Raw genomic sequence first — 18,042 nt, 5'->3', positions numbered from 1 at the left:
GACTTGGTGTATATTATGAAGATGATCGACTGCTTTTTACGAGAATATTCCTCAGTGAGGTATGAAGCTCTAGCATGCAGTTTAGCAAAAAGGCTGATCCCGTGAAATAACGGGAAATCTGCATGTATATACAACATCATGATGACAGGAACAGGTATCTATGATACACGTACAAAGTCCTTGACCGCATCACTCTTCGATCTAGCTCTTGACAACCTTCAATTTCCCACCTTTCCCCTTGTACCACTCGACATAAGCTTCCCAGGTGGTCGTAGCTTTCTCACTGCCGTATATCTTCACCTTGAGACTCTGCCAAACCACATCGCCCACTACAACCTTGTGTTTGTATCCTGCCTTTTGTATGGCAGATAACACTGTCTCTTCCTTGGTCCACCCTTGATCGGCACAGATTTCTGGTAGGTATGTAGCAGAGAGCGGGCGGTGGGCTGAAGGATGAGGGAATGAAATGTGTATACCGTGCTCGCCTGGTGTCCAATCTAAGGGTGAAGATATGGGTGTCATGGGGGTGAGAAGAGAGACACTGGTAAATGGAAGATAGCGAGCAATCAGTCGTGGTTACCTGTATACGTCAACATTGATTGGATATCACTTACTTGCATGATAGATGAGGCAGTTCACTAGCTTTGATAGGTGAGAATCGATGGTCCTCGAGGGCACTATATCGGTGGAAAGATATATGGAATATGAGCACTCGTCTCTCTGATTATCCCTCACAAGGCGTGCTTACCTGACCAGAGCATACTCTCTCAATCCATCGGCCAATTTCATGGGGGTGAAATTACCTATACAACCTCTCAAGGCAGGTTTCTTATTTGACCGTAAGTGTGAGGTGGTATTCCAAGTGACGAACAGGGCGCTGCAATCAGAAATCATCATTGATTTGAAGTACTATCCAGATTAAGTGGACCTACTACTTCTCGTTCTTGTTTTGGAAAGGTGGATCCATCGGTTCTCGATCTTCGAAGTGAGCCACCAACACATCGAAGCAGTAGAGAGCATGTTGATCGGTACATATCCTCTCTGATGGGACTGGAGTGGCTATGTGGGTGGAAGGATTGGATGACCCCGAGGATAAGGATGGTGTGGTTGAGTTGGACATGATAGGGGTGGGTAGTCTATTCTGTCTATGTTCTATGATGTCTAAGATGAATCATGAGTATAGGATGATATGAATGTTGCTTTAGTTGCTATCAATTAGGTTGCTGTTGTCGTTGATGACGCAAACGACTGTTTCTTATCGTCACATCCCCCCTCTCTCACGTGTGAACCACATGTTTCCATGTTGTCCCGGCCACCACCCACAGGGAGAGACGCGTCGCGTAGAGAAGAGGAAGAGAGAGAGAGAGAGAGAGAGAGACTGAAGGAAAGAGAGACGCAGAGATGAGAAGGGACTGTAGCAAACAATACCAAGGAGCTAGTGAAGATCCAGTTGAGATACATCACCATGTCCGCACCCTCAGGCTCAACCGACAGCGACGGCTTCGTTGTGCCTCCCCCACCAGCCAAGAGACAGCTGAGACCTACAAGCTCAGTACCGACAACCACAGAATTCTACGGCGAGAAACATGGTATATCAGCGGATTTGCAGGCAACTCTGCAGAGTGTAGGAAGGAGGGGGAGACAGAGTGAGTGGATAGCGTTGTTGATGTGTACCACGAGATGATAGGCCTCAGCTGCGCGGAGTGGATGATCTTGGAGTCCCTTGAAGATCAGCTCGCCAAGCAGATGATCCCTTTGTCAGAGTCTGGACATGAGTGTCTCGCTAACAACCATCACTCCTACCACAGACGTAGCAATGGGCCATGCAACCCATCGTGCATTCGAGCGAACTCAATCTGTCCCATCACACGTTCTCTCCTCATCGGCACTGCCAAATGCAGGGTTCACCACAGCCTTAGATGCAATGTCGCACGCTCAAGGAATTATTAGCAAAGAAGCCTTGCGCTCAAGAGAGCTGCAACCATTCTACTCGGGTGGATCGGATGAGAACAAGAATGTGGATGGTCTGTCACTATCACCAAGAGGACGGAATAGGCGATTGAAGTTTAATGAGAACGGTGAAGTTGAAGAAGAAGTCGAGGAACCCCTTTTCCCTTCTTCCAAATCAGCTGGGCAAACAAGAGAAGCTACTCATCTTACCGCGGCTAGGAAGAGGAGATCATCGCCTGCTGAACCGACGAGTGACACTGAGACTGAGGTTGGAGACGAAGACGAAGATACCCCTTCATTTGCACCGATTTCGACATTCACAAGTAACGCATCGGACTTCCCATCAGTATTCAAATCACCAGCGATGACGCAGCCAGAGCTGTTCGGTCCGACAGGCTCAACATCTAAGGCTTTCCCAAGTGCTTTCAAGGGTGTGAGTGCGAGGGAACTACGAGGATTGCCAGGTGCAAGGAAGTTAGGCTTTGGAAAAGCCATGTCCGCTCCTGTAGGAAGTTTGGGGGGTTGGGGAATGGACTTTGATATGTCTTCTGGTGGAGATGAGAAGCTTAATGGAGGAGAGGAAGACGGGTTTGATATCAAGGAATGGGCCGAGAATGAGCAGTTTTAGATGGTGTGTGAGTTGATTCTTCTTGCCATGTCAGACCGTATGGACCATTCTGATGAATCCGTTTCTGGTCAGATGGTATCTACTTTGATACAAACAAACCATTCATCATTTACCGACTATGCATGTTTGTTCACTGTCATATCTATTCTATTCCGCCTGATCTGTCTTGTTCCTTGTACCAGTTTTGCTATGTATTTTGTACCACACCAATCTTAATTTGTCGCTGCATTGGACCCTTCAATCAGTCACATTGTTGTCCTCGTTGCGATCTGATTACGGAACTGGCCGCTGTTTTGAGGATGTTTGGTGAGAGACTCAGAATCACATAATCACCGGAGCAAATCACGCGATAAGATGAAACGAGATGGGATTGTCAATTCAACTCGGTTATCCGCATCTCATTGCGACACTCCAGAGATAACAAGCTTTTGATCAGGGTATAGTATTATACATACTGGTATATCTGGACCCAAAAATACTCGCACCGTTCAGACTATAACCCTAAACCATCCGAAAAAGCCATAGCGATGGCGACATCTTCTCATGGTCGGTTTTCACCGAGTACCGAGTAGTGATTACCAAGCTACGCTGATAGTACAGTCTTGACATATTGCGTGATTGAGACAACATGACCTGACGCTATTCTGATATCGCAGACCCATATATAGTTTGAGATCATCACCGTAATGTCCACAATGTTCTTGCTTCCATCCTGAGAAACAACCACCCAAAAACACCCTTCACCATGCCCACCGAATTCATCAGTGTCACTTTCCCCAACGCCTCTACCGAGCTCGCTCCTATTCCTGGTGCACCCGTCGATCCCGAATTTCTCGTGAAGTACGCTCGAGCGCTTGACGACAATGATTACAATTACACTCTTATACCATACGGCTCATCCAGCTTCGATCCATTTACACTCGGAGCTACCGTAGCTGCTGTCACCAAAAAGCTCAAGATCATCATCGCTTTACGACCCAACACCATGTATCCTACCGTTGCTGCTAAACAGCTCGCTACTTTAGATCAACTGTCCGGTGGTAGAGTAGTCGTGCACTTCATTGCCGGTGGAGACGATGTGGAACAAGCTAGAGAAGGGGATTTCTTAAGCAAAGATGAGCGATATGCTAGACAAGAGGAGTACATCAAGATCCTCAGGAAAGCATGGGCGTCATCTGATCCTATCAACTGGGAAGGAAAATACTACACCTTCAAAGACTTCAGAAACAACGTCAGACCCGTCAACGGTACTATCCCTGTGTCGGTCGGTGGATCATCCCCGGAAGCTTACAGGATTGGTGGTGCTTTAGCAGACATCTTTGGTTTATGGGGTGAACCATTGAAGGAGACAAAGGAGCAGATCGATAGGATCTATGCCGCAGCAGATGCTGCTGGTCGAGCACCCAACGATCGACCCAAGATTTGGGTGACTTTCCGACCTATCGTAGCTGAAACAGAAGAATTGGCTTGGGCGAAGGCCCATCGAATATTGGATCTTCTCAAGTCCAACAGAGCAGGTGCACCCATCTATCCTAATAGCGATAAAGGTCCTCAGAATATCGGCTCACAACGTCTGTTGGAGATCGCTAAGAAAGGTGAAGTTCAAGATAGAGCATTGTGGTATCCTACCGTCACGGCTACTGGTGCGAGAGGAGCTTCGACTGCTTTGGTCGGCTCTCCACAAACCCTCATCGATTCGATCTTGGACTATGTGGATCTGGGATGTGAATTGATCTCCATCAGAGGATACGATAATTATCACGACGCGCTGGATTACGGTAGATACATCATTCCCGGTGTCAGAAAGGCATTGAAGGAAAGGGCGAACGGGGCAGAAACTAATGGTGAAGAAGTAAACGGTGAACGACCTGCTAAGAGAGCTAGAGCTTTGAGGGAGTAAAAACTTGTAGTAGACTATACTTACGTATATACAAATGCATCTTTTGGGTAGTTGGTAATGAAATTGTTCTTTCATGCCGCATGTCGCTTAGTGTCAGTTACTTCCACATATGTACACATATCTGAGCCGGAGCTGTACGTGGTTCCAAAACGATTCTCCGCTCATCGATCAGATCAGAGAGATATCAAACACGCAAACCTAAGGTATGACCGCTGATTTGCAAATCATGCCACAGCTCACAAATATGCATCCAGCAGTACAATACATAGCCTGTCGCTCGACTGCAGTCTGAAAGATCTTCCCAGCGGCCGAAACGAGATGTCGGATACAACCGAAGATGACGCGATCTCTCGCCATGGGAGGTTAGCTTAGATATGACGCTATACTTTATCGGATGATCTCCTCGCAAAGATGTTCGCATTGGATAATGAGCAGGAAGATTAGCAAGCGCATAGATAGGAGCATACATAGGTGCAGAAATGCAGTCGTAGAAATTTGGAAGCACCCGTGTATTGTGATACAATCCTCAATGTCGTTAAGCATGGTAGCTTCTGATATGACTCCTGTCCACGCCAGTGCCTCCCACCATTCCCACTCCCACTCTCGACGGTCGCATCGTGCTCTACTAGCCAGGATACCGCCAAAAGGCCAAAGTCCATGGCAACTATCTCATTCACATTCCATACCAGCTCTGAAAGAGCACGAGGTCCTCATAAAAACCTCATATGTGGCGTTGAACCCTTTCGATTGGCAGGGTGTAGCTTTCAAGTATGGTATTGGTGAAGAAGCCAAGGTGATGGGTAGAGATGGGGCTGGAGAAATCTTCGGTGTAGGGGTAGCAGTCAAGAGGTTTAAGCTAGGCGATAGGGTAGGTCTTTATGGCATCTCTTGTTTGTACGATGACGCAAACGCTGACACCCAGCAGGTGTGGTTCTGTGCAAACTCGTCTGCATCGCACACTGGGGCGTTCCAGGAATACTCTGTGCATTCCGCTTCGGAAGTGGGACATACTCCGAACCATATAGCAGATCAGGAAGCTGCGACACTCGGTACTGGTCTGATAACCGCTGGTGTAGCTCTGTTCAAGACTCTAGGCCTTTCACTGGAGTCGCTATCAAGCACAGAGAAAAAACAAAGGGAGAAGGTCGCGCCATGGGTGTTGATTTGGGGAGGTTCGGGTATAACAGGGGTGTATCTGATCGAGCTAGCTCGTCTGCTTGGATATAGGATAATATGCTCCGCATCACCGGTGAATCACGATTACATCAAATCATTGGGAGCAGATGTGGTTTTAGATAGGTGGTCGGATCCCAATGACCTGGTAGAGAGGATCAGAGAGGCGACTGAAGACAATGTAAGTTGGGTCCGACTACAACCATGGCTGAAGTCAAGCTGAGCTGTTGTCAGGTCCGCATTGCCATCGACAACGTTGGAAGTGTCACCGCTACTCTATGCCATCAAGTGCTCCAAGGATCGTCATCCTGGCGGAAGACACACAATGTGTCAGCGTTCGAAGAAGAACAGAATTCATCAAAGCTTGTACCACTAGCTGGATCACCGAAAGAGCCCAAAAACAAGACTGACGGAATCCGAGAAGTAGAATCCTTGCGTATCAGCTTTTCTACCACCTTTTACGGTCACCCAGAATTCAGTGAAGCCCTGCTGGATCGTTTCGACAATCTACTTCAGAACAAGCTGTTGACTCCGGCTAGGATACGATTGGTGGAAGGGGGATTGCACGGTATAGAAAAAGGATTAGACGACTTACGGCATGGTCGTGTTCAAGGTGGTTACAAGTTGGTAGCTCGATTGGCAGATACTCCTGAAGAGCTGTCTGTTGGAACCAAGAGGAGTAGAGAGTCAGAAGTCGAAGTGAAAGCTGAGACTAGCACGAAACGGGTTAGAGGCAACGGCGAAGAGAAGGAATATCATACTTCGAAGAAACCGAAAGATACGGAACCGACGAGTGATCATCATGAGCACATCAAGGCCACATCACGATCGATCATTGCAGCTTAGGAGCGGTAGCAGGAGACAGAGCATTCAGTGTTGTAACTATGTGATATCATATGCATGCATCGCGTTGGCTTTGTCAGCAACTAGCAACCGTCGGTCATTAATCAACGTCTGTAAGATCTGAGGTTACACGCGTGCGTCTCCGGCGGATGCTTGCCAATCAGAAATCTCATCTTACTCATCATTGGTAAGCATTCGATGTGCTCAAGAGATGTTGATCTCAGGCTAATTGGTATATAAAATACCTCTCAAGAGGACTGGGGCATCGAGCTATAGAGCATATGACACCAAGAAGCTGAGAACCGTTCCAAGGCAAAGCTGTAACCTACTTAACTATCAGAATGTCTAAAATCGCCATCATCTTTGGCTCAGGCGCGCGAATTGGCCAAGCAAGCACCAACAAGTTCTTGTCAGCCGGGTACAAGGTCGCTACTGTGTCCCGAACACCAAAGAACACCTCAAGTGACAACCTTACACACATCACAGTGGATCTCAATGACCCCTCCAGCATCGAGCCGATCTTTGACCAGGTTCAGCGAAGATGGGGCGCTCCCAGCATTGTCGTATATAATGGTAAGTGAATCTGCAGTGCTGGTTCTCTGCTGATTTCGATCCCAGCCGCTAGCATGTATGCTACGGGTGAGAACCCTTTATCCGCACCAATCGATGAGTTCACAAAAGTCATCAACGCGAACACCCTGTCAGCTTACGCAGCGGCAGCCGCTGGGTATAAGCGAAACAACAGTGTGGCCTTCTTCTTCACCGGCAACGCTCTGAACAGCATGGTCATGACCAGACTGGTGACTGCGGGGGTCGGTAAGGCCGCTAGTGCGCACTGGATCGAAGCGGCAGCCAAGGCAGAACAGCTCAGACCTGCCAGGTGAGTGCGACATTTGGGTCTGAACTGCATCATGCCTTGGTTAACGACATGCTTGTTCAGGTTTTACTACGTCGATCAACGTAATCCAGAGGGAGGACCAGCTATGAACGCTGTCAATGGAGAAGCGCATGCTGATTTGTTTCTTAAGCTCGCAGAGCAAGATGAGCAAGGTGAACCAATTGTAGTATTCCGGGCGTAAGAGGGCAGAACCTTGTATGCATGAGGTTCTGACGCAGTACTCCTTTGATACCTGAAACCTGCCCCAAGCAGCAAGCCACTCCCTAAGTAAGACTGTCATCGAAGTGCACAGCAGAAAGCACTCTCAGAGAGGGAATGTTGAAACTAGCGAGGTGACCCGCGAGTCCGGACTTGCGCTTTGGCTACGATGCCAGTCGAATCAGGTGACGTGTGCGTCGCGGTGCTGCTGCTCACAGACGAAGGAGACACCTCGAAAGGACGAGAGAAGGCTACACGTCATGTTGTTGGTCCGTAAAACTACTCATATTGAAACACGTTTCGCATTGGCTTTCCTTTCGGTTGACGTCCTTCCAACTTTCAGAAGCTGCATTCTGACTGAACGGCTGTGTTTGAGCGCGTTTCTCCCGGTGCTGAAACGATTTCCATCATCCAACCGAGAATGATCTGCGAGAGAGTGCGGTAATGTGATGGCACTTTCAGATCTCTAACATAAATCTGTGCATCCTGAACTACGAGAACTGGGAAACGAAAAAACAAATCGAGAACATCGTGTATTGCGACAACTGAGAAGCTCCACAAACCAGGAGGCTTACCAAGGGTCAGCACCTTAAATACCCGTCTGCTCCCTTTGATCAATGCCTCGCCCACGCCCTGTTCCCTTCGGCAAGCTCTATTTCCACATATACAGAACCATTATCTAACTCCTTCAGTCTCTCTTCTACGCCACTTCTCCCTCCAAAGTGCGGCTTTTACTGAAACTAGCTCAATCGGACGAGCAAGCTTTAGCCTCGTGCCTCCTAGTTTGTCGCTGATGGAAGAAGAGCATATGCTTATATCAAAGCCGGTGCATGTTCGCAAGGATATTCATCCACGATCGCTTTCGTTAAGTCCGTCGTGCCTAAGGAAAGAGACAGTGTGCTGCGTCATCGGCAGCCGACGGAGGAAAAGATCATCTAACTGGCAAGATCATTCCTGGTTTCGCGTACAGCGAGTCTTGTGGAGGAGGTTATGGTGCTGGACCGGGATGACATGGTGTCAGTGCAACTCTGGTTGTGAGTTTAGCTCTTTTTTTGCGAGAAAAATTGCATATTTGTTGATCATGAAACTGTATAGGACGGCACCAATACTCGAATGACCGACATCGAGATCGTCGAACGACGAATCCCTGTGATCCTTCGTCATGTCAAGATACGCCGGGGCACAGGAGGTCGGGGAGAGTACAAGGGTGGCGATGGAATGAGCAAGTTGTTCGAAGCTAGACAACCCTGCAGCTTCACCATCGTGTCTCAACGAAGGGTTTTTGCTCCGAAAGGGGAGCACGGAGGGGGAGATGGAGCCAAAGGGGCCAACACTTGGAGAAGACGCTTGGAAGATGGCAGCTATGTTTCCGTGAATGTCGGCAGTAATGGCATGGGTCGTTTGCCGAAAGGGAATCAGTTCCAGGTTGACACTCCAGGCGGTGGTGGATGGGGATCTGTAGATTAGTCGAGTTCACAAGCATCTGATTCCTCCGGATGCATTTTTATTGATTGTTAATTACTAACAGTCGCCACTGCCCTCCATGAGTCCTTCCGTAGACTTTCAGTGATCATGATGAACCAAGCCGAGTCATGTCACCTTGACCGTAGTGTACGACCATACTATCCCATCAGATGAAAGCTGCCGTCGGGTTTGATTTCGCTTATCAATCAGAGATAGGATGTTTCGATGGACGTGACTCAGCAAGCCTTCGGTCACCTATCTTATCTATACGTGGTGCGATTTGTAATCGAGAATGTCCGCTGCGAGGATGTCAACGTCAGCAAGCACTGTAGCAGTATATATGCTACATCACACTTGCTAGGATCACCAATTCCACACCACAAATCCAGCCCAACAGGAGTCACCACCACCACACAATTGACACATCATTTCAATAGCATGTCAAAAATTGCCATCATCTTCGGGCTTGGCCCTCGAATTGGACAGCCCGCAGCTACCAAGTTCCACAACGCTGGCTACAAGGTGGCTACAGTTGCGCGTACCCCGAGAACTTCCTCTACAGACGATTTCCTTCATCTCACTGCGGATCTCAATGACCCGAGTACTGTCAAAGCAATCTTCGATAAGGTGGAATCTCACTGGGGTAAGTCCCCCGATGTAGTGATCTATAATGGTGAGCACAGCATTCACTCCTTTGCTGTACCATCACTACTGATTCAGATGTTGTATAGCCGGTGCACTCATTCCTACTCCGACAAACCCACTCAGCGCCAAGATGGATGACTTTGTCAAGTCTTTTAACGTCAACACCTTCACGCCTTACTCTGCGGCTTCCATCGCATACGAGAGGAACCACGCAGTCACGTTCTTGCTTACCGGGAACGCTTTCAACACCTTGGTGAACCCAAGATTCACCACTCAAGGCGTCGGCAAGTCTGCCACAGCCCATTGGATCCAGGCTGCAGCCATAGCCGAGGGACTTAGACCCGCCAGGTGAGCTGAGCTCGCATGTGATGGATATGATACTGATTCACCAAGTATCAGGTTCTACTACTGCGATCAACGAACTCCAGAAGGCGAACCTTGCTACACTGGTTTGAAAGGGGATGCCCACGCCGACCTCTTCCTCAAGCTGGCCGAAGATCCGGAGCAAGGTGAACCAATCGTGGTCTTCCGTGCTTAGGGCTGAAAGCCTTGACTGGGCTGCAGTCACGATTGGAGTCTTACATGTACCTTAGCATGCATAAAGGTGTACTGCTGCAGCTCCTCTAGATAGTGTCCCACAATCCTCTCGGTCCGATCGGTGTGATCGGTCTAAACTCGTACCGGGGTAGGTAGATAGTAAGGAAGTCAAGTGATGTTTATATATATAGGCTTGTGATTGTGATGGTCAATCTTCCTGTGCCCTATTGAACACATCTGAGCTCATCGGTATGACTTCGACAGCCGTCTGTCCCAACGAAGCGGATATAGTGATCTGTGGGGGTAAGCATCACGCTCGTATTCGAAATGTTATGTTGGTGTCGGTTAACGGTGACTTGTGCGCAGGTGGAGGAGCGGGATGTGTCATAGCAACGCGTCTAGCGCAAGCTCGACCTCATCTGTCGATACTTCTGCTAGAACAGGGGCCAGACAATCGAGAAGTGAAACGATTGAACCGTGAGTGAAATGCTCTGCTGGCGCTTTGAACATATATTGATGCCCCCTGTGGATGTGTAGGTCCCCTCGATAGCCTTTTCTGGCTTTTCCAACAGAACCCATATCGTGAGAACGCTTCATCACATCATTTCTTGATATATCACAAATGACCCCGAATCATAGTAAAATGGATCGACTGTGAGCCTGAGCAGGAGCTAGGAGGACGCCAGCCAAAGATACCCGTTGGGAATATACTAGGGTGAGGGCTTTGTCATGATACACTGGTGCGTAATTGACCATATTGCTGCAGAGGTGGAACCAGTATCAACACGCTTGTAAGCTTTCGTTTCACTACGCAGCGATAGATTAACACATTTAATTATGATCTCTAGATGTACAATACTCCTGCCGCTTCTGACTTTGACGACTGGAATCAACCTGGATGGAATTATAGAGACCTGGAACCGTTGATTCGCAAAGTGAGTGATCGTTTGGCCATGCCAGCTTGTCCCATCAACTGACCACGATGAACGCCCAGTCGATCAAGTTCCTGAGCCCAGAGCAGCCTGGAAGGTCGCCGCATAGCGATGAAGGTGTCTTCCATGTGTCTCGTGGAGGGTGAGTAAGCTTGTATATAGTGTATAGCAACAAGTGCTGATCACGCTACAACAGACATTCCGTATCTTACGGTGAAGAATACGCCAAGGCATGTAGATTGGTTTTAAGAGACGCCGAGGAATGTGAGAACATCACAACATACAGAACGGGACATGGGTGTGAGTTGAGTTGCATCTTATATTCACATAATGCGTACTGATCGATTGTGGTTTCCTTCCCCCCCTAGTCGGTCGACAAGTAAGCACCTTCATCATCATCACCTGTACCCACTCGCTGACACTGCTCAGCCCAAACTCATTACTTCTGATGGCAAACGATCCAACGTAGCAGATGCTTACCTTCACCCGTGTCTGGCAAAGAACCTCACCGTCGTGACGGGTGTAACCATAGACAAGGTCATCTTCAAGGGCAACGAAGCAGTCGGTGTAAAGGTCATCGGGAACAATCTGCCTTCAGCGTCGTTCGGCACCAGTGAGAAGTACACTAAAACCGTCAAGGCTAATAAGATGGTGGTCTTGACCTGCGGCGCTTTGGGATCACCGGCAGTGTTAGAGAGAAGTGGTATCGGTAGTCCAGAGGTGTTGAAGGCTGCGGGTGTTGAGGTGAAGGTGGATCTGCCTGGAGTTGGCCATGATTTGGACGATCATCAAGTGAGTGTCTATCGATAATCAGACCCGCTGACTCTCAATAGCTCATCTGCCCCATGTATCGAGCTACAGAAGGTTACTATGAGCCTTTCGACAGGTATGCCAGAGGTGACAAAACCATCAAAGAGCCTATAGATGAAGAATACGAACGGACGGGCAAAGGAATCGCTGCTAGTAACGGTTTTGATTTTGGGATGAAGATTAGGCCAACCAAGGAGGAGATATCATCGATGGGTCCTACATTTGAGAAGTACTGGAAACGCATCGGTGCGGATAAGCCTGACAAACCTCTTTATTCTAACGGTGGGTCGACTCATACATTCTTGGTACATCTGCTGATCTGCTCTCTAGTCATCCTACCCTACTTCTACTCGTATCGTCCACCACCTGAAGGCAAATACTTCTGCATAGGTGGTTTCCACAACTGTGAGCTGTCCTTTCCGCACTACGCGAGATCTTTCAGCTGAAACACTTGGAAGATCCTGCGTCCAGAGGTTCCGTTCACATCAGAAGCACTGATCCTTTCGCTCTCCCTCGAGCTGTATCTGGGTTTCTGACGAGACCAGAGGATCTGCCCGTTCATGTATGGTACTATAAGAAGTGGGTGCCCTTTAGACATGCTGGAATCTTGCTTGCTAATCGAATTCTTATAGACAACGTGAAATCTGTCGTCGATTGCCCTTTTACGAAGGCGAAGAACTCGACTCTCACCCTCGATTCAATCCAAAATCTCCCGCTCGACTCAGAACCTCAGACGATCTCAACAGAACAGATAAACCCGTAGAAGAAGATGCTATACCTTATTCAGCTGAAGACGACAGGGTGATCGAGCAATACGTGAGGGAGAATGTTGCGACAGCTTACCACTCTATCGGGACTTGCGCAATGAGGGGACGAGACGTGATGGGTGTGGTGGACGCTAGGCTGAATGTTTATGGGGTGAAGAAGCTCAAGGTGGCGGGTGAGTCCACTTTGCAGTGGTAACTACAATGACTAGACCCGGAGCTGAATGAACGATTGGTCAGATCTATCCATATGCCCCTCGAACATCAGTAGCAATACCACGAGTATCGTGTTGCTGATAGCGGAGAATGCTGCTAGGATCTTCCTCCAAGAGCTCGATGCAACGAATGGGGGTAGATATGTATCTGCGAAATTATGATATTGATGTATGATTGGGTCGTCGGTACTTGTATGGTGCAAGGTATTCACAAATGAATTGTATATTCTGATTGCATGCCACGTGATGGTACATATACGCTGTCCTAACACAATGACGCAACTTCACTATGGCGCTTTGCAGACATCTCCTCTGTTTGTGATCATCATCATCATCATCATTCACTGGCCATTCTGGCGATTGACCACCTTCACGTAACAATTCTACCCCGTCTCGTGTGATTCCGAGTTCGACATTGGAACACAGTAGTGACATAAGCAGGGTTGTTCTCAAGTGATGTCAACGGTCCACGTATCTTATTCAACGCTTTAACCTCCGCTACATCACAACTGTCATATGTAACGGAAGATCTACACGCCAAGGTCCACCCATCTAGCACCTCCTATACTCCTCGTCCTGTTGATTAGTCAGAATGGGCAGCGAGATACCAGACACTCCAAGCAACAACATGTCGACAACATCCATCAACAGCACCTTGGATCCAAATGTCGTTCAGAAAAATGATCATAGGAACAGAGGGTTATCTGTGGGAAGCAGTGAGTGTCGTTTTGCGTCCTAGAAGGAGTTCACCAGCATCCTCTGTAGCAGTAGGATTACTGAGTAATACAGTTACACCCACGACACAGGTCGATCCACAACCAGCAAACCTCGTCTCCATCCTTCCCTCTCATCCTCCTCCTTATCCACCGTCTCCACCGTCAGTAAAAAAGCCAGCGACAGTAACTTAGCACAGCGGCAAATTGAGTTTGAGAAGAACTTTACAAAGAGAATGGACTTGGAACCTTTGACATGTTTCAAGGACCCGGCATCCCTTTCCGAATCACTCACATTGCCTGATGACTACATGACAATCCTCGCAACCCAAGCAGCAGATCTCCAATCGTCCATACTCATACACGGTCGATTATGTCTCACACGCTATCACCTCTGTTTCCGTTCCAATATCATCGGCATCATTACGATGAAAGTACACGCGTTGTCCGATGTCACGAGTATCAGGAAGGGTACGACGGCCAAATGGATACAGAATGCTATATATGTCCGGGTGTTAGAGGTGGATGACGAGGGGAACCAGGAGGAGCAGCACTATGGATACGGAAGCTTGTGGAACCGAGACTCGCTATACGATGCTCTCATGGACTGCTGGAAGGTGAGAGCTCCGGAGCGGTACGCAGAGTTTAGCAAGAAGGAGGCGATGGAGAATGGTGAGGTGGAGAGCGACGAGAGCGATGAGGAGGAGGATCAAGAGGTCGACTCATCGGCTCCCCAGCTCAGGCGAACCACCGGATCCGCTGAAGAATACAAGGAACTAGCACTCAACGTGAAGATCCCTCTGGAGCTGGAGCAGACTTATAATCTGCTATACCACAATGATCCGTTTACGACCAATTTCTACGTCAACGAGAAGAAGCTGACTGGTGAGTGGTCCACATCAGACACCGAATCGTGCTAATAAGGAGATGTATAGAACTGAAGATCTCCGATTGGGTGGAAGATGAAGAAACAGGGGAGAGATCGCGAACGCTGACATACGTCATGCATATGGTGTGTCCACTTTCATCTACTTCACCTCATAGCCCACTCTGTACTCACTTCAAAATGCCAGAACAACACTCTCGGTCCCAAGAGCTCAAACTGCAATGGCTCAGAGACTATAGTGATAGCTGATCCTGAGACATCGTACGAGATCGTATCGGAGACACAGACACCTGATATACCATCGGGAAAATGGTGAGTCATTATATCATAGAGTGTGCTAAATCATCACAGCTTCATCATACGTACGAGAGCCTGCTTGACACACGATATCCTGCATCACAAGCAAGCTACTCGGATACACTGCACCACACAAGTCGACTGGTCATCGTCGTCGATCCTGAAGGGAACCATAACACCCGCCGTGATCAAGGGCCAGAAAGAACACCATCAGCAGCTGATACGAGCAATAACCGAATGGGTTAAAGCACATCCCGACGAGTTCACAGGTGTGGAAGCTGAGCATGTCGAGGTGAAGCACGAAGCGGAGATTGAGCAATCCACAGAAGAGGTGAAGGAGAAGATCGGGAAGACGATCATGGAGCATGCCGGGGAGATACCGGATAACCCAGTGATGCTGGTCATAACGGTGATGTTTGTAATAGTGTTACTGTTGTACATCAAGGGTTGATACCACATGCATCGTCGAGGAGCTAGGACAGATTTTGTACTTTGCTCGAGCATCTCTCACCACTAAAGACCCTTTGAACATTCTTAGCACAACTATTCACACCAGGTATCCCGGTTGCAGTCATCACACTGGTATAGATCGATCTGATTGGGAACAGTGGTATCAGTATACACACGCAAACAGATATAAGGTATCGTTAGGGCTTTGTGAAGTGGGTAAATTTCATTATTATGTGCTATAGTTGTGATGGGATCTGCTGTTCGCAGGTTATGTGTTCAGATGCAAGATAAAGTCATGTGATATATATATTCACAAGGGGAACGTCTAGCTCTGAAAGTGTTAGGCTAGTCAGAGTTCTCGGATACGAATTGTCTGGATGATGGACACCTATGAGGTCATAACCAACTCTATTTGTTGTCTGTTGTCTGTTGCATCATTTTACTCTATCTTCCGACCATTTCTTACTGTTTCACCGTGCATAACACAACATATCGGCTCTAAATTGTCTTACACGATGACCATTACTCTCACAGGAAGCTGCTTCTGTAGAAGCTTAGAGTATAAGATCACGCTCAACTCAGTGGACGACGCGAGGACCACGCTATGTCACTGTGGGAATTGTAAGGTACGCTGAGAAGCATATTGTATACCTCAATACTCGGCAATCCATTCTGTGTTTGACACGATCATCCGCTGAAATCTAACGGGGGACGCGGTGGGGGGGGAGTAGAAAGCTTTTGGTACCAACTACGGTCTCACGTCGAAAATACCCAAATCCGCGTTCCAGTATACTAAAGGGAAACCTAAAGAACATGCAATGGATAATGGTGGAGGGAGCGTAGTGACCAGAGAGTTCTGTAGTGAGTGCGGATCGTATATCTTGGAATATGGGGTGAGTGGAATTCCTCAAAGGTTTTCTCTACAACACATGCTCACTTCTCGATCACCAGGCTCAAGCCAAGAACGATTTTCGATTCGTTACCCTCGGTTCACTAGATAACCCTACTGCGCTTCCTCCTAAAGGCGAGTTCTTCACTAAAGATAGGTTAGACTGGATGCCTCAAATTCCAAGTGAGCCTCGTCATCCTACCATGAGGGCATTACTCTTTTATCGACAGCTGACTCTCTTTTATGTCAGACACTTTCCAGAAAAGAGAGATCAAGGAGTAATACAGAATCCCGTGTTACAACAACTATGATATGCAGGACGACATCAACCTGATGTTTTTTAGGACAAATCCTATCATCTTTTGACTCAGTCAACGTACACGAATATGTATACAACCGTCATCCTCAAGATTGATTGAGCAGTCATTGACTCGCAGGATCCGAACATTCCAACAGTCCCGCTTCGAACCGCTCGTTCACACAATCTTTTTTACTCTACCGGTCTCCACTTCATACACCCATCCACTAATCGGAACATCTTCTGGAATCAGAGGACTACCTTTCAGAAACTCCACATCGTCTTGAACTGCCGGTTCCAGCAAGGGAAAAGGTAGAAAATCCAAATTTTTCGACTTCAAGTCCTCGACGGCTTGTGTTCTGCCCGGAAGAGTGAGATCAGCTTAGCTTGTCTCCATCTCAAACATGTCGAGCACCTCACCCCAAACTCTTCTCGACTAGAGCATAAGCATCTTTGTTCTCGAACGTCAACATCCCACAATCCGTATGTTTGATCAACAAGATCTCCCGTGTACCGAGCAACTGTTGGGAGATGACAATAGACCTCAGAGCGTCTTTTGCGGATGCGCCAGCCTATGTTATACCCCGAAGCTTTTAGAGATCCACCTTCTTGTCAGGAGTGAATCTTTCACTTACGTTTCTGATTATATGAGCGTCTCCCAGATCTATCCCAATTGCCGCAGCAGGGTCAATCCTGGCGTCCATACATGTCAATACTAGGTATTTCTTTGCCGGAGGTAAGGCAAGATGACCTTTATCGAAGGTAGCCGCATAGTCTCTGTTCTTAGTCTCAAGGTTATCGGTAATCGCTGTCATGATAGCAAATCCTACTAGTGATCCTGCCCAGGATCAAGTAATTTCTACCTGAGCTCTGTTTTATACAGCGAAAGAGCAAGTCAGGATGGTCACGCAATGTTTTTGTCGATGTCGCCATCGATTAGTCAGTCACTTAGTGATTTGCAATGCATGTGACAGTCTAGGTGATGCAGTACGTACTTCTCTCTATCGTCGAGCACGACATAGGCGATTTCACTATCATGATTATTATCTGATTTTTTTCTGATGCGTTTTGCACTGAGCGTCTTGGCTTGGACTGGCAATCAGTTCGATCCTACTGTAAAGCAGACTGCCAACGTGGGTCGAACCGACAGGTCAATTCTCTTCCTCCCGTTTCAGTCTCAATCCACCATGTCACCTACAATCAACGAAACTGCATTCGGCTTTGGGCGAGACTTAGGAGACCACCGTTGCTGCGATTGTGGTGAAATTTTGGACGGTGGGTTGGCTAGTAGGCTGAAAGCGACGAAAATATTCTGGACCTCGAGCGAACACTGGCTCATCCGTGCAGCCTACATCGTCATGACAGGACATTAGAGGTCTGTATACATCGAGCTATGCAGAAACTCGAGAACAATTTGGGACGTACCGGATTCCACAAGCACATACTGTCCAGCTTCCGGAGGTAACAGTATGTCTATCTCAATATCATCCTCTTTTAGCAACGCCCAGTGATTACTTTCTCGCACAACGATGAGTTGCTCCACTACAAAGAG

General features: G+C 47.9%; 10 protein-coding genes across 10 annotated transcripts; 8 read left to right on the top strand and 2 right to left on the bottom strand.

Annotated features, from left to right (window-relative positions):
* Window positions 1-201: 201 nt before the first annotated feature.
* V865_007859 (uncharacterized protein) lies at window positions 202-1,120 on the bottom strand (the record flags this gene model as incomplete). Its single annotated transcript, XM_066231601.1, has 4 exons — window positions 202-541; window positions 615-677; window positions 749-877; window positions 933-1,120. The coding sequence occupies 4 exons, from the start codon at window positions 1,118-1,120 to the stop codon at window positions 202-204; spliced, it is 720 nt and encodes a 239-aa protein (XP_066087698.1).
* A 345-nt stretch (window positions 1,121-1,465) lies between these two features.
* V865_007858 (uncharacterized protein) lies at window positions 1,466-2,578 on the top strand (the record flags this gene model as incomplete). Its single annotated transcript, XM_066231600.1, has 2 exons — window positions 1,466-1,646; window positions 1,809-2,578. The coding sequence occupies 2 exons, from the start codon at window positions 1,466-1,468 to the stop codon at window positions 2,576-2,578; spliced, it is 951 nt and encodes a 316-aa protein (XP_066087697.1).
* Window positions 2,579-3,323: 745 nt separating this feature from the next.
* Window positions 3,324-4,478, top strand: V865_007857 (uncharacterized protein; the record flags this gene model as incomplete). Its single annotated transcript, XM_066231599.1, has 1 exon — window positions 3,324-4,478. One exon carries the CDS (start codon window positions 3,324-3,326, stop codon window positions 4,476-4,478), a length of 1,155 nt encoding a protein of 384 aa, XP_066087696.1.
* Window positions 4,479-5,019: 541 nt separating this feature from the next.
* On the top strand, window positions 5,020-6,497 carry V865_007856 (uncharacterized protein; the record flags this gene model as incomplete). Its single annotated transcript, XM_066231598.1, has 3 exons — window positions 5,020-5,346; window positions 5,404-5,832; window positions 5,886-6,497. The coding sequence occupies 3 exons, from the start codon at window positions 5,020-5,022 to the stop codon at window positions 6,495-6,497; spliced, it is 1,368 nt and encodes a 455-aa protein (XP_066087695.1).
* Window positions 6,498-6,835: 338 nt separating this feature from the next.
* Window positions 6,836-7,573, top strand: V865_007855 (uncharacterized protein; the record flags this gene model as incomplete). Its single annotated transcript, XM_066231597.1, has 3 exons — window positions 6,836-7,067; window positions 7,113-7,374; window positions 7,435-7,573. The coding sequence occupies 3 exons, from the start codon at window positions 6,836-6,838 to the stop codon at window positions 7,571-7,573; spliced, it is 633 nt and encodes a 210-aa protein (XP_066087694.1).
* Window positions 7,574-9,492: 1,919 nt separating this feature from the next.
* V865_007854 (uncharacterized protein) lies at window positions 9,493-10,237 on the top strand (the record flags this gene model as incomplete). The annotated part of the gene is made up of 3 exons (XM_066231596.1): window positions 9,493-9,727; window positions 9,786-10,047; window positions 10,099-10,237. The coding sequence occupies 3 exons, from the start codon at window positions 9,493-9,495 to the stop codon at window positions 10,235-10,237; spliced, it is 636 nt and encodes a 211-aa protein (XP_066087693.1).
* A 250-nt stretch (window positions 10,238-10,487) lies between these two features.
* V865_007853 (uncharacterized protein) lies at window positions 10,488-13,119 on the top strand (the record flags this gene model as incomplete). Its single annotated transcript, XM_066231595.1, has 15 exons — window positions 10,488-10,539; window positions 10,603-10,713; window positions 10,774-10,818; window positions 10,876-10,951; window positions 11,003-11,027; window positions 11,085-11,171; window positions 11,231-11,310; window positions 11,365-11,468; window positions 11,537-11,547; window positions 11,598-11,912; window positions 12,002-12,260; window positions 12,309-12,383; window positions 12,437-12,557; window positions 12,611-12,918; window positions 12,983-13,119. 15 exons carry the CDS (start codon window positions 10,488-10,490, stop codon window positions 13,117-13,119), a joined length of 1,806 nt encoding a protein of 601 aa, XP_066087692.1.
* A 430-nt stretch (window positions 13,120-13,549) lies between these two features.
* On the top strand, window positions 13,550-15,304 carry V865_007852 (uncharacterized protein; the record flags this gene model as incomplete). Its single annotated transcript, XM_066231594.1, has 5 exons — window positions 13,550-13,673; window positions 13,764-14,555; window positions 14,606-14,682; window positions 14,744-14,817; window positions 14,908-15,304. The coding sequence occupies 5 exons, from the start codon at window positions 13,550-13,552 to the stop codon at window positions 15,302-15,304; spliced, it is 1,464 nt and encodes a 487-aa protein (XP_066087691.1).
* Window positions 15,305-15,818: 514 nt separating this feature from the next.
* V865_007851 (uncharacterized protein) lies at window positions 15,819-16,474 on the top strand (the record flags this gene model as incomplete). Its single annotated transcript, XM_066231593.1, has 4 exons — window positions 15,819-15,929; window positions 16,035-16,196; window positions 16,255-16,375; window positions 16,443-16,474. The coding sequence occupies 4 exons, from the start codon at window positions 15,819-15,821 to the stop codon at window positions 16,472-16,474; spliced, it is 426 nt and encodes a 141-aa protein (XP_066087690.1).
* Window positions 16,475-16,668: 194 nt separating this feature from the next.
* V865_007850 (uncharacterized protein) lies at window positions 16,669-17,305 on the bottom strand (the record flags this gene model as incomplete). The annotated part of the gene is made up of 3 exons (XM_066231592.1): window positions 16,669-16,849; window positions 16,911-17,062; window positions 17,126-17,305. The coding sequence occupies 3 exons, from the start codon at window positions 17,303-17,305 to the stop codon at window positions 16,669-16,671; spliced, it is 513 nt and encodes a 170-aa protein (XP_066087689.1).
* Window positions 17,306-18,042: the final 737 nt, after the last annotated feature.

The sequence above is a fragment of the Kwoniella europaea genome, chromosome 3, assembly GCF_036810445.1.
Source record: "Kwoniella europaea PYCC6329 chromosome 3, complete sequence".
NCBI classification, from domain to species: Eukaryota; Fungi; Basidiomycota; class Tremellomycetes; order Tremellales; family Cryptococcaceae; genus Kwoniella; species Kwoniella europaea.
Note: the sequence above shows the minus strand (reverse complement) of the source record. Positions and strands in the feature narration are given on the sequence as shown.